Source organism: Sparus aurata, chromosome 18, assembly GCF_900880675.1.
Source record: "Sparus aurata chromosome 18, fSpaAur1.1, whole genome shotgun sequence".
Taxonomy (NCBI): Eukaryota; Metazoa; Chordata; class Actinopteri; order Spariformes; family Sparidae; genus Sparus; species Sparus aurata.
Window position 1 is genome coordinate 26,505,567 of NC_044204.1, and position 26,834 is coordinate 26,532,400.

A 26,834-nucleotide genomic window follows, 5' to 3' on the forward strand; every position below is an offset into this window, starting at 1 on the left:
CATGTTAAATGCCCTCCTGTGTTTTTCTATCAACAGAGTGGAGATGATGAAGACTACAAGAGAATATACACAAAAAAGATTAAACCAAGGCTGAAGTCTGAAGACCTTGCAGAGGGAGTAGATGTTCGCACAGAGCGGCATAGCAGCACAAGCAGCGACGGCAGCACGATTACTACCATCACCCGCCGCATCACTACTTACACTGTGGATATGCCAGGTGGCATAAGTGAGCAACTTGAACTTTCAAGCCCAGAATTCAAGGGACTAAGGCACGAATCTGGAGATGGCTCTTCTCATATCAGAATCTCCCATGGCAGCCCATCAGGTAAAGTGGGAGCAGAAGAGGGAGTTTTTGAGGCAAGCAATGTCTCTTACACTGGGCCACAAGTTAGCTCAACAGAGACACGCTTGGCTGGCGGGGGAGTTCAGACTACAACAGTTACAAGAGAGGGGGGTAGAGAAAGAGTTACAGGTCTCAAATTCAAAGGGGCTAACTTTGGGGGTACAGACCATGGTGGCTTTCAGATCTCAGGAGGGAGTGGAGAGCAAGGAGACAGAAGCATTCAGATGTCAGGAAAAACCATGACACTAAGTGACAGCACAAACACTGGTAGTAGACATATTACAATAGGAGGGTTGCATGCTGCGGAAGTAACTTCATCTGATGAGAACGGAGGGTCAATTGGTCTATCTATGGAGGGAAGTGTTGACACCAGTTTAGGTGAGAGGACAAAGTTGAAGGAAAGTGACATCAGTCTCCTGCAGGGAAAGGGATCAGGAAGTACTGATATTCGTAATGTCAGATTTAGTGGAGGTTCCAGAGATATTGATACAGAATTGAGAGGCAGCAGGATAGAAGGATCTGCAATAACAATAGGCCATGTTACGTCAGGATATTCCTCAGCACCAGGGAAGATTTCAATGGCAGATGCGGATGTCGATCTTACAGGTTCGAAGTTGAGGGGTGAGGTTGATGTCAACCTGCGAAGCACAAAGGGAGGAATAAAGGCATTTGGAACAGACAGTGAAGTTCCAGGCTATGAAACTGGGGGCACTGTGAGTGGTATAAAAATGTCAACAATCCAGATGCCTTCAGGTGGAATGAAAGGAATCAAGAAAGAGGGAACTAGTGTTGAAGTTAAACTCATTGGTGATGCAAATAAGGAGGTGCAAAAACCAGAGCTAGACATCAAAGGGACAGCTATACAGATCAGAGGTCCTAATGTTAACACTGAAGGGCCTGTGCCCAATGTTATACTTCCAGAAGCTGCCAGTGACTACACAGCACCTGAAATCAACTCTAGCATTAAAATCAAAGCACCTAAGAGTGACAGCAAATACAAAATGGAGGTGTCTCATGTGAAAATGGGGCCAGATACAGATGTAAGCCTGAGTAGTTCTAAGGTAGAGGGAGATCTTAATGTAACAGTGCCAAAGACTGAGGGGAAAATAAAAGCACCCAAAATAGACATTAAGGGTCCAACTATAAACATTGAGGGGAAACAAGGGGATTTCAAAACGGCCTTGATAAAGACAACACCATTTGGGGCCAAAGGAGCAAACGTTGATGTAAAAGGTCCTGGGGTTGACATTGAAGCACCAGGAACTGGTGGTGGGGGCTCTGATCTAAAAATTGAAGGACTGAAAGGGAATATCAGTCTGAAAGGAAAAGCAGTAAAGGGAGATGTGGATGTGTCAGTCCCAAAGATTGGGGGCCACACAACAAAATCAGGAGTTCAAATCGAATGCCCAGAGGTTGACACTGAAGGTGGACTTAAAATGTCTAAAATCACAATGCCAACATTTGACATCAAAGGACAAAAACTGGAGGGTCCTGATGGTAATATTCAGCTTCAAAAAGGTAACATTGATGTGAAAGCGCCTGGTGTTAAACTAACTCCAGCGATTGACATTGAAGGCCCCGATACAAACAATCAGGGACCCAAAGTCAAGATATCATCCATGAAAGGACAAAAAATACCAAATGTAGACATTAAAATTAAAGGTCCTAAACTGGAGGGAGATGTAGATGTTTCACTTCCGAAGATAGAAGGGGATATTAAAGCTCCTGATGTGGAGATTGGAGGACCAGATGTTGACACTGAGGGCTACAAAGGAGGATTTAAAATGCCAAAAATCAAAATGCCAACATTTGGCTTCAAAGGCCCAAAAGTGGAAGGTCCAGATGTTGAAACTAACCTTCCAGAAGCTAACATTGATGTGAAAGCACCTGATGTTGACATTAAAGGACCAGAGATTGGCATTGAAGGACCAGATGCGAAGCTCAAAGGAACCAAAATGAGCATACCAATAATTTCTGGAACAAAGATCTCCATTCCACAAGTGGACTTAAATCTGAGAGGAACCAAACTCAAAGGTGATGTGGATGTATCGGCACCAACGATTGAAGGAGACATTATACCACCTGAACTCGACATTAAAGGGCATAAGGGTGGATTTGCAATGCCGTCATCGAACATTAAAAGTACAAAGTTGGAGGGTGCTGATGTTGACATAAACCTTCCCAAAGCAAATATTGATGTGAAAGCACCTAAAATTGGCATTAAATCTCCAGAGACTGGCATTGCAGGCCCAGATGCAAAACTCAAAGGACCAGAATTCAGGATACCAACCATAAAAGGACCAAAGATGCCAGATTTAGACATCAAGCTGAAAGGCCCACAAGTAAAAGGTGACGTGGATGCTTCACTACCAAAGATTGAAGGAGATGTTAAAGCTATTGATGTGGATATTGAAGGACCAGATGTTGACATTGAGGGCCACAAAGGAGGATTTAAAATGCCAAAAATGAAAATGCCAACAATAGGCTTCAAAGGCCCAAAAGTGGAAGGTGCAGATGTTGATGTAAACCTTCCTGAAGCAAACATTGATGTTAAAACACCTAATGTTGACATCAAAGGTCCCGAGGTTGACATTGAGGGTCCAAGTGGTAAAATCAAAGGACAAAAGTTCACAATGCCAACTATCACAGCACCAAACATTTCCATGCCAGAAATGGATTTCAAGCTGAAAGGCCCCAAAGGGAAAGGTGATGTGGACGCTTCACTTCCAAAGATTGAAGGAGATGTGAAAGCTATTGATGTGGATATTGAAGGACCAGATGTTGACATTGAGGGCCACAAAGGAGGATTTAAATTGCCAAAAATGAAAATGCCAACATTTGGCATCAAAGGCTCAAAAGTGGAAGGTAAAGATGTTGATGTAAACCTTCCTGAAGCAAACATTGATGTGAAAGCACCTGATGTTGACATCAAAGGTCCCGAGATAGATATTGAGGGTCCAAGTGGTAAAATCAAAGGACCAAAATTCACAATGCCAACCATCACAGCACCAAACATTTCAATGCCAGAAATGGATTTCAAGCTCAGAGGCCCCAAAGTCAAAGGTGATATGGACGCTTCACTTCCAAAGATTGAAGGAGATGTGAAAGCTATTGGTGTGGATATTGAAGGACCAGATGTTGACATTGATGGCCAAAAAGGAGGATTTAAAATGCCAAAAATGAAAATGCCAACATTTGGCTTCAAAGGCCCAAAATTGGAAGGTGCAGATGTTGATGTAAACCTTCCGGAAGCAAACATTGATGTGAAAGCACCTGATGTTGACATTGAAGGGCCAAAAGCTGGATTTGAAATGCCAAAAATGAAAATGCCATCACTTGGTTTCAAAGGTCCAAAAGTGGAAGGTCCGGATGTTGATGTAAAACTTCCCAAAGGAAACATTGATATTAAAGCTCCTGATGTTGACATCAAAGGTCCCGAGGTTGACATTGAGGGTCCAAGTGGTAAAATCAAAGGACCAAAATTCAAGATGCCAACTATTACTGCACCAAACATTTCCATGCCAGACATGGACTTCAAGCTGAAAGGCCCAAAAGTCAAAGGTGATGTGGATGCTGCACTTCCAAAGATTGAAGGTGATGTGAAAGCTATTGATGTGGATATTGAAGGACCAGATGTTGACATTGAGGGCCATAAAGGAGGATTTAAAATGCCAAAAATGAAAATGCCAACATTTGGCTTCAAGGGCTCAAAAGTGGAAGGTGCAGATGTTGATGTAAACCTTCCAGAAGCAAACATTGATGTGAAAGCACCTGATGTTGACATCAAAGGTCCCGAGGTTGACATTGAGGGTCCAAGTGGTAAAATCAAAGGACCAAAATTCACAATGCCAAATATCACAGCACCAAACATTTCCATGCCAGACATGGATTTCAAGCTGAAAGGCCCCAAAGTCAAAGGTGATGTGGATGCTTCACTTCCAAAGATTGAAGGAGATGTGAAAGCTATTGATGTGGATATTGAAGGACCAGATGTTAACATTGAGGGCCACAAAGGAGGATTCAAAATGCCAAAAATGAAAATGCCAACATTTGGTTTCAAAGGACCAAAAGTGGAAGGTCCAGATGTTGATGTAAACCTTCCGGAAGCAAACATTGATGTTAAAGCATCTGGTGTTGACATCAAAGGTCCCGAGGTTAACATTGAGGGTCCAAGTGGTAAGATCAAAGGACCAAAATTCACAATGCCAACTGTCACAGCACCAAACATTTCCATGCCAGAAATGGATTTCAAGCTGAAAGGCCCCAAAGTCAAAGGTGATGTGGATGCTTCACTTCCAAAGATTGAAGGAGATGTGAAAGCTATTGATGTGGATATTGAAGGACCAGATGTTAACATTGATGGCCACAAAGGAGGATTTAAAATGCCAAAAATGAAAATGCCAACATTTGGTTTCAAAGGCCCGAAAGTGGAAGGTGCAGATGTTGATGTAAACCTTCCGGAAGCAAACATTGACATTAAAGCACCTGATGTTGACATCAAAGGTCCCGAGGTTGACATTGAGGGTCCAAGTGGTAAAATCAAAGGACCAAAATTCACAATGCCAACTATCACAGCACCAAACATTTCTATGCCAGAAATGGATTTCAAGCTGAAAGGCCCCAAAGTCAAAGGTGATGTGGATGCTTCACTTCCAAAGATTGAAGGAGATGTGAAAGCTATTGATGTGGATATTGAAGGACCGGATGTAAACATTGATGGCCACAAAGGAGGATTCAAAATGCCAAAAATGAAAATGCCAACATTTGGCTTCAAAGGCCCAAAAGTGGAAGGTGCAGGTGTTGATGTAAACCTTACAGAAGCAAACATTGATGTTAAAGCACCTGATGTTGACATCAAAGGTCCCGAGGTTGACATTGAGGGTCCAAGTGGTAAAATCAAAGGACCAAAATTCAAGATGCCAACTGTCACAGCACCAAACCTTTCAATGCCAGAAATGGATTTCAAGCTGAAAGGACCCAAAGTAAAAGGTGATGTGGACGCTTCACTTCCAAAGATTGAAGGAGATGTGAAAGCTATTGATATGGATATTGAAGGACCAGATGTTGACATTGATGGCCACAAAGGAGGATTTAAAATGCCAAAAATGAAAATGCCAACATTTGGTTTCAAAGGCCCGAAAATGGAAGGTGCAGATGTTGATGTAAACCTTCCCGAAGCAAACATTGATACTAAAGCACCCGATGTTGACATCAAAGTTCCCGAGGTTGACATTGAGGGTCCAAGTGGTAAAATCAAAGGACCAAAATTCAAGATGCCAACTGTCACAGCACCAAACATTTCCATGCCAGAAATGGATTTCAAGCTGAAAGGCCCCAAAGTAAAAGGTGATGTGGATGCTTCATTTCCAAAGATTGAAGGAGATGTGAAAGCTATTGATGTGGATATTGAAGGACCAGATGTTGACATTGATGGCCACAAAGGAGGATTTAAAATGCCAAAAATGAAAATGCCAACATTTGGTTTCAAAGGCCCAAAAATGGAAGGTGCAGATGTTGATGTAAACCTTCCTGAAGCAAACATTGATATTAAAGCACCTGATGTTGACATCAAAGGTCCCGAGGTTGACATTGAGGGTCCAAGTGGTAAAATCAAAGGACCGAAGTTCAAGATGCCAACTATCACAGGACCAAACATTTCCATGCCAGACATGGATTTCAAACTGAAAGGCCCCAAAGTGAAATGTGATGTGGATGCTTCGCTTCCGAAGATTGAAGGGGATCTGAAAGGACCGGAAGTTGACATCGAAGGTTCAGAGTTCGATATCAAAGGACCTAAGGGTGGATTCGAAATGCCTAAAATCAAAATGCCGTCATTTGGCTTCAAAGGTCCAAAAGTGGAAGGTCCAGATGTTGATGTAAAACTTCCCAAAACTGACGTTGATGTGAAACTACCTGATGTTGACATCAAAGGACCCGAGATAGACATTGAGGGTCCAAGTGGTAAAATCAAAGGACCAAAATTCACAATGCCAACTATCACAGGACCAAACGTTTCCATGCCTGACATGGATTTCAAGCTGAAAGGCCCAAAAGTAAAAGGTGATGTGGATGCTTCACTTCCAAAGATTGAAGGAGATGTGAAAGCTATTGATGTGGACATTGAAGGACCAGATGTTGATATTGAGGGCCACAAAGGAGGATTTAAAATGCCAAAAATGAAAATGCCATCATTTGGCTTCAAAGGTCCAAAATTGGAAGGTCCAGATGTTGATGTTAACCTTCCCAAAGGTGACATTGATGTGAAAGTACCTGACGTTGACATTAAAGGACCTGAGATAGACATTGAGAGTCCAAGTGGTAAAATCAAAGGATCAAAATTCAAGATGCCAACGATCACAGGACCAAAAATTTCCATGCCAGACGTTGATTTCAATCTGAAGGGTGCCAAACTGGAAGGAGATATGGATGTGTCAGTTCCAAAGATTGAAGGAGGCATAAAAGCACCTGAAGTTGACATCGAAGGTCCAGAGTTCGATATCAAGGGACCCAAAGGTGGATTTGAAATGCCTAAAATGAAAATGCCGTCATTTGGCTTCAAAGGTCCAAAAGTGGAAGGTCCAGATGTTGATGTCAAACTCCCCAAAGCTGACATTGATGTGAACGTACCTGACGTTGACATCAAAGGAACAGGGATAGACATTGAGAGTCCAAGCGGTAAAATCAAAGGACCAAAATTCAAGATGCCAACTATCACAGGGCCAAAGATTTCCATGCCAGACATTGATTTCAATCTGAAAGGTCCCAAACTGGAAGGAGATGTAGATGTGACCGTTCCAAAGATTAAAGGAGACATAAAAGCACCTGAAGTTGACATCGAAGGCCCAGAGTTTGATATCAAAGGGCCTAAGGGTGGATTTGAAATGCCTAAAATGAAAATGCCATCATTTGGCTTCAAAGGTCCAAAAGTGGAAGGTCCAGATGTTAATGTAAGCCTTCCCAAAGCTGACATTGATGTGAAAGTACCTGACGTTGACATTAAAGGACCCGAGATAGACATTGAGAGTCCAAGTGGTAAAATCAAAGGACCAAAATTCAAGATGCCAACTATAACAGGGCCAAAGATTTCCATGCCAGATGTTGATTTCAATCTGAAGAGTCCCAAACTAGAAGGAGATGTGGATGTGTCAGTTCCAAAAATTGAAGGAGGCATAAAAGCACCTGAAGTCGACATCGAAGGTCCAGAGTTCGATATCAAAGGACCCAAGGGTGGATTTGAAATGCCTAAAATCAAAATGCCATCATTTGGCTTCAAAGGTCCCAAAGTGGAAGGTCCAGATGTCGATGTAAACCTTCCTAAAGCTGATATTGATGTGAAAGTACCTGATGTTGACATCAAAGGACCAGGAATAGACATTGAGAGTCCAAGTGGTAAAATCAAAGGACCAAAATTCAAGATGCCAACTATCTCAGGGCCAAAGATTTCCATGCCAGACGTTGATTTCAATCTGAAGGGTCCCAAACTTGAAGGCGATGTGGACGTGTCACTTCCAAAGATTGAACGAGACATCAAAGCACCTAATGTTGACATTGAAGGTCCGGAGTTTGATATCAAGGGGCCTAAGGGTGGATTTGAAATGCCTAAAATCAAAATGCCAACATTCGGCTTCAAAGGTCCAAAAGTGGAAGGCCCAGATGTTGACGTAAACCTTCCCAAAGCTGACATTGATGTGAAAGTACCTGACGTTGACATCAAAGGACCAGGGATCGACATTGAGAGTCCAAGTGGTAAAATCAAAGGACCAAAATTCAAGATGCCATCCATCACAGGGCCAAAAATTTCCATGCCAGATGTTGATTTCAATCTTAAAGGTCCCAAACTGGAAGGAGATGTGGATGTGTCAGTTCCAAAGATTGAAGGTGAGATCAAAGCACCTGAAGTGAACATCGAAGGTCCAGAATTTGATATCAAGGGGCCTAAGGGTGGATTTGACATGCCTAAAATCAAAATGCCAACATTTGGATTCAAAGGTCCAAAAGTGGAAGGCCCAGATGTTGATGTCAACTTTCCGAAAGCAAACCTTGATGTCAAAGCCCCTGATGTTGACATTAAAGTGCCTGATATTGATGTTGAAGGGCCAGATGCAAAAATCAAAGGACCAAAAATTAAGGTGCCATCAATATCAGGTCCAAAAATATCATTGCCAGACGTTGACGTCAATCTGAAGGGGCCAAGAGTGAAGGGTGATTTGAAGGGGGATGTTCAGTTACCAAAAGCTGATATAGAGGGGCCAGATGTTACAATTGATGTTCCAGAAATTGGCACGAAGAAAACTAAATTCAAAATGCCAAAGTTTGGATTCAAGGGTCCAAAGATAAAGGCTCCAGAAACTGATGTGAAAGTGGGGAAAGGGGATGTTAGCATCAAAGGGATAAGTGGTAGCACTGAAGGTCTTGATCTTGACCTTGGACTGACTGGTCCAAAAGTCAAGGGATCCAAATTCAAGATGCCAAAATTTGGTTTCAAAGGCCCAAAGGGTGAAATTCCAGATGTTGATATAAACCTTCCCAAAGCAAACGTGGATGTAAAAACACCTGATATTGACATCAAGGGACCAGAGATTGATATTGAGAGTCCAAGTGGTAAAATCAAAGGACCAAAACTCAAAATGCCGACAATCTCTGGACCAAAGATTTCCATGCCAGACGTTGACTTCAATGTGAAAGGCCCCAAACTGAAAGGAGATGTGGATGTGTCAGTTCCAAAGATAGAAGGAGACATAAAAGCACCTGAAATCAATATTGAAGGCCCAGAGCTTGATGTCAAAGGGCCTGAGGGTGGATTTGAAATGCCTAAAATCAAAATGCCAACATTTGGCTTCAAAGGTCCAAAAGTGGAAGGTCCAGATGTTGATGTCAAACTTCCCAAAGCTGACATTGATGTGAAAGTACCTGACGTTGACATCAAAGGAACAGGGATGGACATTGACAGTCCAAGTGGTAAAATCAAAGGACCAAAATTCAAGATGCCAACTATCACAGGGCCGAAGATTTCCATGCCAGACATTGATTTCAATCTGAAAGGTCCCAAACTGGAAGGAGATGTGGATGTGTCTGTTCCAAAGATTAAAGGAGACATAAAAGCACCTGAAGTTGACATTGAAGGTCCAGAGTTTGATATCAAAGGGCCTAAGGGTGGATTTGAAATGCCTAAAATGAAAATGCCATCATTTGGCTTCAAAGGTCCAAAAGTGGAAGGTCCAGATGTTGATGTAAGCCTTCCCAAAGGTGACATTGATATGAAAGTACCTGACGTTGACATTAAAGGACCCGAGATAGACATTGAGAGTCCAAGTGGTAAAATCAAAGGACCAAAATTCAAGATGCCAACTATAACAGGGCCAAAGATTTCCATGCCAGATGTTGATTTCAATCTGAAGGGTCCCAAACTGGAAGGAGATATGGATGTGTCAGTTCCAAAGATTGAAGGAGGCATAAAAGCACCTGAAGTTGACATCGAAGGTCCAGAGTTCGATATCAAAGGACCCAAGGGTGGATTTGAAATGCCTAAAATGAAAATGCCATCATTTGGCTTCAAAGGTCCAAAAGTGGAAGGTCCAGATGTTGACGTAAACCTTCCCAAAGCTGACATCGATATGAAAGTACCTGACGTTGACATTAAGGGTCCAGAGATTGATATCGAAGGGCCAAAGGGTGGATTTGAAATGCCTAAATTCAAAATGCCATCATTTGGCTTTAAAGGTCCAAAAGTTGAAGGTCCAGATGTTGATGTAAACCTTCCCAAAGCTGACATTGATGTGAAAGTACCTGACGTTGACATTAAAGGTCCAGAGATTGATATTGAAGGGCCAAAGGGTGGATTTGAAATGCCTAAATTCAAAATGCCATCATTTGGCTTCAAAGGTCCGAAAGTGGAAGGTCCAGATGTTGATGTAAACCTTCCTAAAGCTGACATTGATGTGAAAGTACCTCACGTTGACATCAAAGGACCAGGAATAGACATTGATAGTCCAAGTGGTAAAATCAAAGGACCAAAATTCAAGATGCCAACGATCACAGGGCCAAAGATTTCCATGCCAGATGTTGATTTCCATCTGAAGGGTCCTAAAGTGGAAGGAGATGTGGATGTGTCAGTTCCAAATATTGAAGGAGGCATAAAAGCACCTCAAGTTGACATCGAAGGTCCAGAGTTTGATATCAAAGGGCCTAAAGGTGGATTTGAAATGCCTAAAATGAAAATGCCATCATTTGGCTTCAAAGGACCAAAGGTGGAAGGTCCCGATGTTGATGTAAGCCTTCCCAAAGCTGACATTGATGTGAAAGTATCTGACGTTGACATTAAAGGACCTGAGATAGACATTGAGAGTCCAAGTGGTAAAATTAAAGGTCCAAAATTCAAGATGCCAACTATCACAGGGCCAAAGATTTCCATGCCAGACATTGATTTCAATCTGAAGGGTCCCAAACTGGAAGGAGACATGGGTGCTTCACTTCCAAAGATTGAAGGGGATTTGAAAGGACCTGAAGTTGACATCGAAGGCCCAGAGTTTAATATCAAAGGACCTAAAGGTGGATTTGAAATGCCTAAAATGAAAATGCCATCATTTGGCTTCAAAGGTCCAAAAGTGGAAGGTCCAGATGTTGATGTAAGCCTTCCCAAAGCTGACATTGATGTGAAAGTACCTGACGTTGACATCAAAGGTCCAGAGATGGATATTGAAGGGCCAAAGGGTGGATTTGAAATGCCTAAATTCAAAATGCCTTCATTTGGCTTCAAAGGTCCAAAAGTGGAAGGTCCAGATGTTGATGTAAGCCTTCCCAAAGCTGACATTGATGTGAAAGTACCTGACGTTGACATTAAAGGACCTGAGATAGACATTGAGAGTCCAGGAGGTAAAATCAAAGGACCAAAGTTCAAGATGCCAACAATCACAGGACCAAACATTTCCATGCCTGACATGGATTTCAAACTGAAAGGCCCCAAGGTAAAAGGTGATGTGGATGCTTCCCTTCCAAAGATTGAAGGGGATATGAAAGGACCTGAATTTGACATTGAAGGTCCAGAGTTTGATATCAAAGGGCCAAAGGGTGGATTTGAAATGCCTAAATTCAAAATGCCATCATTTGGCTTCAAAGGTCCAAAAGTTGAAGGTCCAGATGTTGATGTAAACCTTCCTGGAGCTGATATTGATGTGAAGGTACCTGACGTTGACATCAAAGGATCAGGGATCGACATTGAGAGTCCAAGTGGTAAAATCAAAGGACCAAAATTCAAGATGCCAACAATCACAGGGCCCAACATTTCCATGCCAGACATTGATTTCAACTTGAAAGGCCCCAAACTAAAAGGTGATGTGGATGCTTCACTTCCGAAGATTGAAGGGGCTATGAAAGGACCTGAAGTTGACATCGAAGGTCCAGAATTTGATATCAAAGGGCCTAAGGGAGGATTTGAAATGCCTAAATTCAAAATGCCATCATTTGGCTTCAAAGGTCCAAAAGTGGAAGGTCCAGATGTTGATGTAAATCTTCCCAAAGCTGACATTGATGTGAAAGTACCTGATGTTGACATTAAAGGACCTGAGATGGACTTTGAGAGTCCAAGTGGTAAAATCAAAGGACCAAAGTTCAAGATGCCAACAATCACAGGACCGAACATTTCCATGCCCGACATGGATTTCAAACTGAAAGGCCCCAAAGTAAAAGGTGATGTGGATGCTTCACTTCCAAACATTGAAGGAGATATGAAAGGACCTGAAGTTGACATTGAAGGCCCAGAGTTTGATATCAAAGGGCCAAAGGGAGGTTTTGAAATGCCTAAATTCAAAATGCCATCATTTGGCTTCAAAGGTCCAAAAGTAGAGGGTCCAGATGTTGATGTAAGCCTTCCCAAAGCTGATATTGATGTGAACGCACCTGATCTTGACATTAAAGGACCAGAGATAGACATTGAGAGTTCAAGTGGTAAAATCAAAGGACCGAAATTCAAGATGCCAACTATCACAGGACCAAACATTTCCATGCCAGACATTGATTTCAACTTGAAAGGCCCAAAACTAAAAGGTGATGTGGATGCTTCACTTCCAACGATTGAGGGAGACATGAAAGCACCTGAAGTTGACATTGAAGGCCCAGAGTTTGATATCAAAGGGCCTAAGGGTGGATTTGAAATGCCTAAATTCAAAATGCCATCATTTGGCTTCAAAGGTCCAAAAGTGGAAGGTCCAGATGTTGATGTCAGCCTCCCCAAAGCTGACATTGACGTGAAAGTACCTGATGTTGACATTAAAGGACCCGAGATAGACATTGAGAGTCCAAGTGGTAAAATCAAAGGACCGAAGTTCAAGATGCCAACTATCACAGGACCAAACATTTCCATGCCAGACATTGATTTCAACTTGAAAGGCCCCAAAGTAAAAGGTGATGTGGATGCTTCACTTCCAACGATCGAAGGGGACATGAAAGGACCTGAAGTTGACATTGAAGGCCCAGAGTTTGATATCAAAGGGCCTAAGGGAGGATTTGAAATGCCTAAATTCAAAATGCCATCATTTGGCTTTAAAGGTCCAAAAGTTGAAGGTCCAGATGTTGATGTCAGCCTTCCCAAAGCTGACATTGATGTGAAGGTACCTGATGTTGACATTAAAGGACCTGAGATAGACATTGAGAGTCCAAGTGGCAAAATCAAAGGACCAAAGTTCAAGATGCCAACTATCACAGGACCAAACATTTCCATGCCAGACATTGATTTCAACTTGAAAGGCCCCAAAGTAAAAGGTGATGTGGATGCTTCACTTCCAAAGATTGAAGGGGATATGAAAGGACCTGAAGTCGACATCGAAGGTCCAGAGTTTGATATCAAAGGGCCTAAGGGAGGATTTGAAATGCCTAAATTCAAAATGCCATCATTTGGTTTCAAAGGTCCAAAAGTTGAAGGTCCAGATGTTGATGTAAACCTTCCCAAAACTGACATAGATGTGAAAGTACCTGATGTTGACATTAAAGGACCCGAGATAGACATTGAGAGTCCAAGTGGTAAAATCAAAGGACCAAAGTTCAAGATGCCAACTATCACAGGACCGAACATTTCCATGCCAGATATTGATTTCAACTTGAAAGGCCCCAAAGTAAAAGGTGATGTGGATGCTTCACTTCCAAAGATTGAAGGGGATGTGAAAGGACCTGAAGTCGACATCGAAGGTCCAGAGTTTGATATCAAAGGGCCTAAGGGAGGATTTGAAATGCCTAAATTCAAAATGCCATCATTTGGTTTCAAAGGTCCAAAAGTTGAAGGTCCAGATGTTGATGTTAACCTTCCCAAAGCTGACATTGATGTGAAAGTACCTGATGTTGACATTAAAGGACCCGAGATAGACATTGAGAGTCCAAGTGGTAAAATTAAAGGACCAAAGTTCAAGATGCCAACTATCACAGGACCAAACATTTCCATGCCAGACATTGATTTCAACTTGAAAGGCCCCAGAGTAAAAGGTGAAGTGGATGCTTCACTTCCAAAGATTGAAGGGGATGTGAAAGGACCTGAAGTCGACATCGAAGGTCCAGAGTTTGATATCAAAGGGCCTAAGGGAGGATTTGAAATGCCTAAATTCAAAATGCCATCATTTGGTTTCAAAGGTCCAAAAGTTGAAGGTCCAGATGTTGATGTTAACCTTCCCAAAGCTGACATAGATGTGAAAGTACCTGATGTTGACATTAAAGGACCCGAGATAGACATTGAGAGTCCAAGTGGTAAAATCAAAGGACCAAAGTTCAAGATGCCAACTATCACAGGACCGAACATTTCCATGCCAGATATTGATTTCAACTTGAAAGGCCCCAAAGTAAAAGGTGATGTGGATGCTTCACTTCCAAAGATCGAAGGGGATGTGAAAGGACCTGAAGTCGACATCGAAGGTCCAGAGTTTGATATCAAAGGGCCTAAGGGAGGATTTGAAATGCCTAAATTCAAAATGCCATCATTTGGTTTCAAAGGTCCAAAAGTTGAAGGTCCAGATGTTGATGTAAACCTTCCCAAAGGTGACATTGATGTGAAAGTACCTGATGTTGACATTAAAGGACCCGAGATAGACTTTGAGAGTCCAAGTGGTAAAATCAAAGGACCAAAGTTCAAGATGCCAACTATCACAGGACCAAACATTTCCATGCCAGACATTGATTTCAACTTGAAAGGCCCCAAAGTAAAAGGTGATGTGGATGCTTCACTTCCAAAGATTGAAGGGGATGTGAAAGGACCTGAAGTCGATATCGAAGGTCCAGAGTTTGATATCAAAGGGCCTAAGGGAGGATTTGAAATGCCTAAATTCAAAATGCCATCATTTGGCTTCAAAGGTCCAAAAGTTGATGGTCCAGATGTTGATGTTAACCTTCCCAAAGCTGACATTGATGTGAAAGTACCTGATGTTGACATTGAAGGACCCGAGATAGACATTGAGAGTCAAAGTGGGAAAATCAAAGGACCAAAGTTCAACATGCCAACAATCACAGGACCAAACATTTCCATGCCCGACATGGATTTCAAACTGAAAGGCCCCAAAGTAAAAGGTGATGTGGATGCTTCACTTCCAAACATTGAAGGGGATATGAAAGGACCTGGAGTTGACATTGAAGGCCCAGAGTTTGATATCAAAGGGCCAAAGGGTGGATTTGAAATGCCCAAAATGAAAATGCCATCATTTGGCTTCAGAGGCCCAAAAATTGATGCGCCAGATGTTGATGTAAACCTTCCAAAAGCAAACATTGATATCAAATCACCTGATGTTGACATCAAAGGACCAGAGCTTGACATTGAGGGCCCAAGTGGTAAAATCAAAGGACCAAAATTCAAGATGCCAACTATCTCTGGACCAAAAATGTCAATGCCAGACGTTGATTTCAAGCTTAAAGGTCCCAAACTGGAAGGAGATGTGGATGTGTCAGTTCCAAAGATTGAAGGTGACATTAAAGCTCCAAAAGTTGATATTGAAGGACCAGATGTCGACATTGAGGGCCTCAAAGGAGGAATCAAAATGCCAAAATTCAAAATACCATCCTTTGGAGTCAAAGGTCCAAATGTTGAAGGGCCAGATGTTGATGTAAGCCTCCCGAAAGCTGAAATTGACATTAAAGCCCCTGAAGCTGAAATGACAGGAGCAGGAATTGACATTGAGAGTCCAAGTGGTAAAATCAGAGGACCTAAATTCAAGATGCCAACTATCTCAGGACCAAGCCTTTCCATGCCAGACGTGGATTTCAATCTCAGAGGTCCTCAACTTAAAGGTGATGTGGATGTGTCAACTCCAAGGGTTAAAGGAGATATAAAAACACCTGAGTTTGACATTAAGGGTCCAAAGGTTGAAATTGAAGGTCCAAAAGGTGGGTTTGAACTGCCCAAAATGCCCAAAATGAAAATGCCATCCTTTGGCTTCAAAGGTAAAAAAGTCGAAGGTCCAGATGTTGACATAAACCTTCCCAAAGCAAACATTGATGTGAAGGCACCTGACCTTGAACTTAAAAGACCTGAGATTGACATTGAAGGACCGGATGCAAAATTGAAGGGACCCAAATTAAAGATGCCAGAATGGGATGTGAGTCTGAAAGGACCCAAAGTAAAGGGAGATATTGATGTGTCAGCTCCAAAGATTGAGGGTGACATAAAAGCTCCAAAGGTTGATATTAAAGGACCAGATCTTGATATCGAGGGCCACAAAGGAGGATTTAAGATGCCTAAATTTAAAATGCCATCCTTTGGGATGAAAGGTCCAAAAATTGATGGGCCAGAAGTTGACGTCAGCCTTCCTAAAGGTGACATTGATATCAGAGAACCTAAAATGGATATCAAAGGACCACAAGTTGACTTTGAGAGTCCAAGTGGCAAAATCAAAGGACCCAAATTCAACATGCCAACAATCACAGGACCAAAAATATCCATGCCAGACGTTGATTTCAAGCTTAAAGGTCCCAAACTGGAAGGAGATGTGGATGTGTCAGTTCCAAAGATTGAAGGAGACATAAAAGCACCTGAAGTTAACATTGAAGGTCCAGAGTTTGATATCAAGGGGCCTAAGGGTGGATTTGAAATGCCTAAAATGAAAATGCCAACATTTGGCTTCAAAGGGCCAAAAGTGGAAGGCCCAGATTTTGATGCAAACCTTCCTAAAGCTGACATTGATGTAAAAGCACCTGGCGTGGACATCAAGGGACCAGGGATAGACATTGAGAGTCCAAGTGGTAAAATCAAAGGACCAAAATTCAAGATGCCAACTATCACAGGGCCAAAGATTTCCATGCCTGACGTTGATTTCAATCTGAAGGGTCCCAAACTGGAAGGAGATGTGGATGTGTCAGTTCCAAAGATTGAAGGAGACATAAAAGCACCTGAAGTTAACATTGAAGGTCCAGAGTTTGATATCAAGGGGCCTAAGGGTGGATTTGAAATGCCAAAAATGAAAATGCCATCATTTGGCTTCAAAGGTCCAAAAGTGGAAGGCCCAGATGTTGATGTAAAACTTCCAAAAGCTGACAGTGATGTGAAAACACCTGATTTGGACATCAAAGGTCCAGAGATTGATATAGAGAGTCCAAGTGGTAAAATCAAAGGACCAAAATTCAAGATGCCAACAATCACAGGACCAAAAATCTCCATGCCAGACATTGATTTCAATCTTAAAGGGCCCAAAGTTGATGGAGATGTGGATGTGTCAGTTCCAAAGATTGAGGGAGACATAAAAGCACCTGCAGTTGACATTGAAGGTCCAGAGTTTAATATCAAAGGGCCTAAGGGTGGATTTGAAATGCCAAAAATGAAAATGCCATCATTTGGCTTCAAAGGTCCAAAAGTGGAAGGCCCAGATTTTGATGCAAACCTTCCTAGAGCTGACATTGATGTGAAAACACCTGATTTGGACATCAAAGGTCCAGAGATTGATGTTGAAGGGCCAAAGGGTGGATTTGAAATGCCTAAAATGAAAATGCCATCATTTGGTTTCAAAGGTCCAAAAGTGGAAGGTCCTGATGTTGACGTAAACCTTCCCAAAGCTGACATTGATGTAAAAGCACCTGATGTTGACATCAAAGGACCCAAGATAGATATTGACAGTCCAAGTGGTAAAATCAAAGGACCCAAATTCAAGATGCCATCTATTACAGGACCAAATATTTCCATGCCAGACATTGATTTCAATCTGAAAGGTCCCAAACTGGAAGGAGATTTGGATTTGTCTGTTCCAAAGATTGAAGGTGACATAAAGGCACCTAACATTGACATTGAAGGTCCAGATGTAGGTATCAAAGGGCCTAAAGGTGGATTTGAAATGCCCAAAATCAAAATGCCATCATTTGGCTCCAGGAGCCAAAAACTGGAAGGTCCAGATGTTGATTTAACCCTTCCCAAAGCTGACATTGATATCAAAGACCCTGAATTGGATGTTGACATCAAAGGTACTAGTGGCGACATCAAGGGCCCAAAAATCAAGATGCCAACAATCTCAGGACCGAAAATATCCATGCCAAATGTGGATTTCAACCTTAAAAGTCCTGAACTCAAAGGTGACATGGATGTGTCAGCTCCAAAGATAAAGGGAGATATAACAACACCTGATGTTGCCATCAAAGGACCAGGAGTTGACATCAAGGGGGCTAAGGGTGGTTTTGAAATGCCTAAAATGGGCATAAACCTTCCCAAATCTAATATTGACTTCGAAGCACCTGATCTCGGCATCAACGTAAAAGGGCCTAAAGTCAAAGGAAAGATGGACACATCATTGCCCAAATTGGAAGGAGATATTAAAGGTACTGATGTTAACATTGCAGTACCCACCGTCACTATGGAAGGTGTGTCTATTGATCCTGTAAAGACAGGTGTCACATTTCCCAAGTTCAAAGGGCCTAAGTTTGGAATGAAAGCCTCTGAAGTGGAGGGTCCTGAATATAAAGTTAAGACACCCACGTTCAGTGTGGGATCAAAAGGTTTGAAAACAGACGTTAGTCTCCCAGAAGCTGAAGCAAGTCTCGATGCCCCTGACATTGATATACATGTCAAGGGGAAAAAGGGGAAATTTAAACTTCCTAAAGTAAAAGGAAAGGCAAAGAAACCTGAAATTGACATTGAAACACCAGCAGTGAACATGGATGTAGACACACCCAATATCCATGTCAAAGGAACAAAGGTAAAAAAGCCTCTTTTTGGCAAGCTTCATTTTCCTGATGTGGAATTAGATATCAAATCACCAAAAGTCAAAGGTGAGGGATTTGATGTAGATTTGCCATCTGCTGGCTTGAACGCCTCTATTGACAGTCCAAATGTTAATATGGAAGGGCCCGATGTCAAATTAAAGACTCCTAAAATGCCAAATGTGAACATATCTGCTCCTGAAATTGATGCAAATCTAAACAGGCAAGGAGAAGCAACCATGTCTGCAGGTTTTAAAGCCCCCAAAATAAATGTGAAAGGTGGTGCAGAGTTTGACACTGGTGTTTCAGGGGGCAGTGCAAGTGGTGGTCTTCATTACCCAGAGGGTACTGTAACATTTCCCAAAATGAAGATACCAAAATTTGGTATTGCTCTGCCTCAACTGGAAGGGCAGCAAGGTGGAGGAAATGTTGATTCAGAACTTGCAGCTAGTGGAGGTATGAACATACAGTCTCCATCTGTAAGTTGCCAAGTCAGTTCACAAAATGTTGAAGTTCCGAGTCCAGAACTTAGGCACGGTGAAGGCAAAGTAAGGGTCAAGATGCCAAAACTGTTTGGCAAATCAAAAGCAAAGGGCGGTAGTGCAGGTGACCTTCGTGGACCAGAGGTAGAAATGAGTGCTAGTGGAAAAGGTGGTAAGGTCTCTAAAGACCAAAGTGTACATAGTGGTAAATTAGAATTAGAGGGTGATGCTGGACTAAATGTGTCATCTAAGGGCAAGTCAGCCTCACTGGATCTATTTAAGAAATCAAGAAATCGGTCTTCTTCTCTGAGTGATGAGGGGGGGCTTGCAGTTAGTTCTCCTTCAACTCACTTAGAAGCAGAGGGTGGTGACATTTCATTAGACCTAGGAGGAAGCAAGGTCAAGGGAAAGAAAGGCAAGTTGAAGTTTGGAACCTTTGGAGGTTTTGGTTCAAAGTCAAAGGGCTCATATGAAGTGACACTTGGCGAGGACAGTGGAGCAGGAGCGGAGGGAAGTGCAGGTGTTTCCCTCTCTAAAAAATCAAGGTTGTCTTCATCGTCCAGCAGTGACAGTGGTTCAAGAGGTGGTTTTAGGTTCCCAAGACTTGAACTATCTGTTTCACCAAAGAAATGATTAACTATGGGGCAAATTAAACTCTCTCATGTATAACCAAATTCCCTAACTTAATAAGGCAAATTCCTCAAATGTTCTTTGAAATCTAAGACGACAGTCATCTCAATGTTTTTTACTCAGACTCAGTAATCAGACAGTAGTACATGAGATTGTTTAAAATCCCTTCACAGTGTAAATAAGATTCATTTGTATTGTAATAATAAATATTGTTTTATGTACATAGTCCAGATTTATTGAACATAGGCCATCTCAAAAATTTTCACCAATAGTTTATTACAGGGTTAGTCATTTTGTTCTTTTTCATCCTATTAAGTGAATGTCGTTAATGAACGGGTGTGGTATTTTTGTATCCAGGGGTTTATTGCACAGAACAGATAGTTACAATAGTTATTTTGAAGGAAAATGTTGTTTATCCACCCAGACAAAAAGACAGTTGCCATTTTTTATGTATGAAATTATTTTACTTTCAAGCTTTGAAATTATATATTAAGTGCAGAAGCGTATTTACATACCATAGAGCGGGCCCTTTATAACACATTCTAAAGAGTGATGGTGTTGTATACATAATTGCAAAGACAATCACAGTTTGGAAACATCAACTCTCTAAAGTGCTGTCAGTATTTTTTGTTCATTTTTCAGAATTCTTCACCCTTAAATTCTGTGTCATTTACAAAAAAATATGTATTTGCTTTATTCGTTGTAAAAATGTTTTGCTTCCTAATCCTGTATCATTTTCATCTGTTTTTATGATCCTCTGTATTTTATTTCACTACATAACAATGTCACAAATAAGCAGTCACTTTTTTGATTTAATTTGTTTGCAAAAAATATCTGTGTTGATAAAGAGTTAATGCAGACACAGCATGATCATTTGGGTCTATTCTTTTGTGTGAATTCTGCCAAATAAAAGTAAATAAAAAGATTTATAGAATTTATAAGGCTTCTTAAATCATTATTTATCAGTCCCTTAATCTTGTGATATGACATGCCATAATATGAGCATTAATTATAATTAATTGGGTTTTGTCTATAGTTTGTTCCACATTACAGTAATCATATTATGACTTATTGTTATAATAATACTCATGAGAAATAATTTTCCAATTAATCCAACTTGAATTATCATTAGATTTTTTTATACATATTATACTTTAACACTGTTCTGTACTGATGCAGAGATATAACTGCTAACATTCGATACAGGGACACATGCATTGAACAGTTCATTGCACTAAACACACAGCAAACACTTAACTGCATCTCTCCACAAAATAACATATAAAGACAGCTATCTTTGTCACTGTACACACAATGCATTCATAAAGCATGTCATTCGGTGGGGTTGCAACTATGTGAAGGAGAAATGGTAAATTAAATGTGTGGGATCTGGTCTACTTAAAGATGTTAGGAGGAGGAGGACCCGTTTGGAATATATTTCCACAAGTCTCGTGTATATTCTCAAAAGTTAGACTCATCTGAATATCATACTCTCCTGCATTAAATTTCTACCATCCCTAAACTGACTGAACTTAAACAAAATTACTATGTATTGTAATAATAAATACTGTTTAATGAACAAAGGTCCAGATCTAATGAACATCGGCCAGTTCACAAAGCTTTTACCAATAGTGTATCACAGGATTAGTAATTTTGTCATATTTCATCCTATTAAATGAATGTTGCTATTGAATGGGTGTGTTATATTGGTATTGCACAGAACAGAAAGTTAATTTGAAGGAAAATATTTATACAGCAAAACACAGACACAAACAATTACCATTTTTTAATGTACAAATACATCTAAAAAGCCTTCCTTCCCAAACAGGTCACAGTCACCACAAATAAGCTAAATGCTAGCTGGAAGTAGTTAGCAGTTATTATGGTGATAGGCTTCCCCCTGTTTGTTTAGCATATGAATTTGACAGTTGGGCAATTCTTACCTTGCAAAAAAGAAAGAAAGTAACTTCATCTCCTTCACTCTTCTTCTTGTCCAGTCTTCCTCCTATGTATGTAGTATGTAGTGATGCTGTTGACTCATGCTAGCTTCTGGCCCAAATGTCCACAGCAGTCTTCTCTAAAACCACCGCGAGTTACGTAGAAGCAGTGATATACGGCTGCTAAAGCGAGCACCCCCCTCTGCTGGCCAAGAAGAGCACAACACGATGGAAACGTGAACCAGTAGACGCTTCTCTGGTCACACTTCCGCCTGGTAGAAGAGTCATCTTCTACTTTGTTATTGGTCCGCTATGGTTAAGAATTCTGGCAACCACAGGAATATAAGTCATTAAAAAAATATAAAAATACTGCCAGTAACGGCCCACCAGTGAAAGAAACACTGTTTAGCTGATGCACAGTTATCTTAGCCGGCCAGTCTTCCCATAAGCTAAAGCTGCAGGGTGGATGTGTGGAGCTCACCTGTCCAGCGGCCCATGATGACCTGGTTCTTCTTAAAGATGGAGAATGCTTCATTTCAGCAACTAGCTAAGCATTTTGTTGTAGCATCCAGGTAAGTATTTGCAGCTCTGCTTTGAAACTAAGGTTCTCAGTGGCTGCTAGTGTCTCAGCTAGCTATGTGATGTACTGACACAGGGAGCTTAAGTGAAGTCCATATTTTTCTTCGTATGTTTATCAGTTAAGCATCAGAGAAGAATAATCAGGGGTTATTGTATAAGTTTGCTAATATTCTTATTGTTCATGCCCTCAGAGGTGAAAGAACTACTCAGATCTTGTATTAAATTCAGGCCTATCACATTGTGCCAATACTTACAAGTGAAAGTCATGCAAAATACCCAAAAGCAAAAGTAAAAAGTACTGATTATTCAGAATAGTCATGGGAACATTTCATCCTGTCCTACACAAAGGCCATTCAAGATATTATCCTGATACACATCGGGATATTCAGATATACCTTAAATGTTGATATAAAATTGCACCGAAGCATACTGAAATCACATTAACCTTACTTTTTATTTCAATTTTTTAGGGAATGAATACTTTTATAGCATTACAGATAGGACATATGTCTGTTTTTAGTGAAAAACAAACAATCAGAGAATCTTAAATAAGTTATCATAAATCATAAGGTCTTCCTGCGCCAATGAAAGATAAATAAATGTTCCTGTCGTTCTGTAGTTAGGAATCCGTAGTATTTAACACACAATTGTTTCAACTTGTTTTTCTGGGGGATACAAATTGCAAGCTGAGCCTTCAGCAGTGGTGCCAGGCTTAGGCAATTCATATTAGGTAAGGAAGGTAATAAAGGACTGTACGTCAGTGAGCTGGACGGATTAGCTTGATAATGAAACGTTTTTTTTGTATTTAATTTGTATTGCAATACATTAAAATAAATCTTTAATTGTCCTATAACTCATTTAGAATGCCCCAACTTCCTTTTTTATTAAGTAATATCTTGTTGTAGAATTTTTAGTCTACATTTTTTGGGTTGATTATTTTTTGTATCATCGTTATGAATATACAAAGAAACAAGAAGGCTAACTACATTTTTCTAATAACTGTAATGGAGTGAAGAGGACAGTTTGCCTCAAAATGAGAATCAAAATTAAAGTAAAAGTACCTCAAAATTCTACTTAAGTATACAGCACATGAGTAAATTTACTTTACTTTTACTGTGCAACCCCTTCATGTTCTTCAGTTTATGTAACTATGTCATGAGCCACTGCCGGATGAAGCGATATTGATAATAACAAAAAAAACCTTCACAGGCAAATACTAAATCTATCTAAACTTCGTGCCAAAGGTCAATGCCAAGATGACAAATATCAACTCGGTATGATTTTCTCATTCGTTAATTATCTACACTACTCTAAAGTACTTAGGGATATTTTAGTGTTTCACTTGATTGTTTATTCTGTGACACATCTGAATTTTTATTTTGTGTTTATGAACATTTTTGGTCCCCAAAAATAAGGCAACATGTTTGATTTGACTTTTTTTGCATGACCATGCACATGCATACATGCACCAATCCCTAACTAAATTTGATTGGTGTATTTCATATGAGTCGACTGACTGAGCTACCATTAAGCTATAGCTGATTTTAGTCAGCTGAACTTGCAAACTTGTAGTAACTGTTTTTTTATTCAAAGCCACTCAGGGCAATGAGAAAACAAGGTGTGAAAGCAACATGATTCTTCATCACCTTTTAAGTTCACATGGTGATCCTGTTTCCAAAAAGGTGTGTTCCATATTTACACAGCAGTTATGGAGCAACGAAAGCATTAATTTTCTAGCAACTCCTGAATCTAAATCCAACACTTACTCTCCTGTGAACTCTGTTTTTTGTACTTAACAGCCCAGAAATATCCTGCTTGTGAGCTGCTTAATGCTTCACTATGTTCAGCAGGCACGAGCTGTATCTGCTGTTCAGTACTGAGCAGGTAGTTGGCATATACAGCAGGACCTTTTTCACAGAAAACAGTTGCCTGCTGTGGCTAAAAACAACACGATGAAGGCAGTGAGCGCGAACCAAAACAGTGACGTTGCAGCCGGAGAGCTAACACATGAGGTGAAACTCATTCTAAAGCTGTAAAGCCGCAGATTCCAGTTGATAGTCTGTGCAGTTTTTTATTCTCGCATTGTTTTCACTTCGTAATATGACACACTGTTAGGACAAATGTATCGATTCAAGCCGTTTTACACAACAGTTAGGTAGGGCTGTATAGTTAGTCGCAAAATAATCAAAATGACAATGTGGTGCAATATCCAAACCACAAGAAGCTGTAATTATTTGATGAAGGTAAACTGTGTGACAGAACAGCATTATAATGAATTACTGTGGCGCTCCAGAGATGCCCTGGTCTACAAATTCTGTTCTCCACATGTAAGAAAACACGTTTGTTTGGTGCAGATCAAAACAAATGTCCCGTCATCATGATTTGAATGACTTCTCCTGCCAAGCATGAATCAAATTCCATTCACAATGTTTAGAAAAAGAAATACAGTATGCTTTATTGACCAGATCGTGCAGCCCTACAATTAGAGAAAGATCATCTACAATAACCAGCACTGAGTGTAGGTTGTAGGCTGGATATGAGCTGTGGTCATACACACACTTCATAAACCACACGATGCCATCCTCCCCCTCCCACATCCTCCCTAACTGTGGCGTAACGGCAAATTCCTTGTACCTTTCTAGCGAGGCGGGTCCTTATTTTTCACACAATTGCTAGTGCTCTCTTGTCAGGAAAAAACACAGACAGTAGTTATATGATGGGGTCAGGCGGTTACAGTTAATTGTACAAATAGGGAATAATGATACTGCACAGAAGAGACTGTTTATATACATGGATCACATGCTCCTCATTAGCATTGTAGAAAGTGGATGAATTCATATATCTCACAAAATATTATCAGACTGTTGACATTATCTGCATTGTAACCCAAATTTTGGGAATACAGATAGACAAAGGCAAGATGAAAATATTTTATGGCACGGTGAAATTCCTGACCGTAGCAACTGCACTTGCATTAAACCTCTGTGACTACTTCACAGTAGTTTGAAATAGGTCACCTTATAAGGAATGTTGAATACGCCACCCAGTGGTTAAATGATAATAAACCACCACTGTTTTAAGGACTTGATGAATAGTTCTCAGAGCAATGTTGTGATTATTTAACTCTGCACTACATATTTTATCAGACTTGAGATTCATAGTGTTGTATATTTACATGCAGTATCAAAACGTATGTTTATTATTGTCTTTTCTTTATTTGACATTATTAATACTTTTTTTTATGTTTGTAAAACACAGATATGAACTCCTGTCAGTAATAATGGTTTTAATCAGGCAGTAGTGAGAGATCTTGGTCACCTCAAAACGAATTAACAAAAGTGCTTTTGTAGGGTTGGGCTTTGTGAACGCGGTGTTTTGCTTCAGTGACAGGATGTGATCCCAGTGTTCCTGGTTGCTTGAATGCACTTGTTGTTGTAGAGCAGAGGAAGGAACTCATCTGGAGTTTCCTTTAAAAGAGGAAAGTGCCGCCTTCCTTTCTGGCGAGGCAAACATTTTTGTGCTGAAAGAGGGACGCGGGTTAAGAAAAAGTTGGAACAGTCCTGCACAATTGTAAATTATTGGATTACAGGCAGGTTGACTTCACCTGCCATCCGTTCTAGAAGATAATTCCAGTGCATGAATGGTGAGGAGTAACTCTAGAGGCAATTTCTCAGGTAAGAAGATCGATTACTAGTTTGTAAGAAATGTTGTTATTGATTACCACAGATGCCGGTATGGACAGAGTGATTTGAGTTTAACCAGTAGCACAAATCAGATCAGTAGACAAAATAAAACAAAACAAAAAAAAACCTAAATGCATTCTGGTTATGATATGTCTGTGGGTGTGTTCAGATGTGCCCAAAGCGGTGTGGGCATGCTGTCGATTCAGGAAGTACAGTAACCTCGCCTGCTTGTTCGGCCATACAATGGAACGTTAAACGTAATTTTCTCGTAAATTTCCAGATCGTCTCTTCTGACCTCCGCAGTGAGTGAAAGGCTGCATCTCATTACTGCATCCTGGTTTATGTTTACATGAGGTCAGGGATGTAATGGCAAAGATTCAAAACATCCTTACATTTAAAAGCAGTAATTTTTACATCACACGTAAAAATTCAAGTCACCATTTATGTGTATGTAGGTGAATATCATACATGAGCACGTGTTAGTGTGTGTGGTTGTGTTTGTCATTGCATTTTTATATGCTGAGCTGTATCCTGTTGTCCGGTCTCATGAATATGGACGGTGGTCAATAATGTCTGAAATATCACTACTCAACCGGGCATAAAATTTGACATGCAAGGCCATTCCTCCGTCTGTCCTTGGAGCATTTAGTTGATATTTGCTCTCACAGTTGTAGCTCGGGGTTGGGGGTGAGTTCCCATTCATCTGAGTGTCCCGCATTTTTCCGGAGGACTCCACAGTATAACCCTGTGAATAAAATGTAAAATATACACATATACGTGACGCTTCTAGATAGTTAGCGATGCCTGAATGTGATGTATGCACCTCAGTTCGCTTTTCATTGATTCCATAATATATAACACAGTCCCCTTCTTATGATCCATACCATTTACAGGACGACGACAGACACGAGGTATTTAGCTTACAGCTCGATAGCTAGTGCAAACAGAGAAAAAATATCCCCATCTTCCACACTCAAAAAATAGCCGTCTAGGCACGTAGGTATGTTCACTGGGGAGGCAGATGTTGGATGAT

The 26,834-nt window shown here is 40.7% G+C and overlaps 2 protein-coding genes across 3 annotated transcripts in view; both read left to right on the forward strand.

The window, feature by feature from the left end:
- The window catches only part of ahnak (AHNAK nucleoprotein), a 33,788-nt gene extending 13,248 nt beyond the window's left edge, over nucleotides 1-20,540 (forward strand). The window contains exons 6-7 of one of the 2 annotated variants that reach the window (XM_030396692.1): nucleotides 37-16,884; nucleotides 17,242-20,540. In XM_030396692.1, the coding sequence (XP_030252552.1) occupies nucleotides 37-16,884; nucleotides 17,242-19,605 (19,212 nt within the window). In that variant the 3' untranslated portion in view covers nucleotides 19,606-20,540. Of the gene's footprint in view, nucleotides 1-36 lie in introns of both variants that reach the window. The other variant, XM_030396691.1, reaches the window with a different exon arrangement.
- Nucleotides 20,541-25,611: 5,071 nt separating this feature from the next.
- klhl4 (kelch-like family member 4) overlaps nucleotides 25,612-26,834 on the forward strand; it is a 33,816-nt gene continuing 32,593 nt past the window's right edge. Inside the window, exon 1 of the mRNA XM_030397321.1 lies at nucleotides 25,612-25,792. The gene's annotated coding sequence lies outside the window, so the exon portion shown is untranslated. The remainder of the gene's footprint in view (nucleotides 25,793-26,834) is intronic.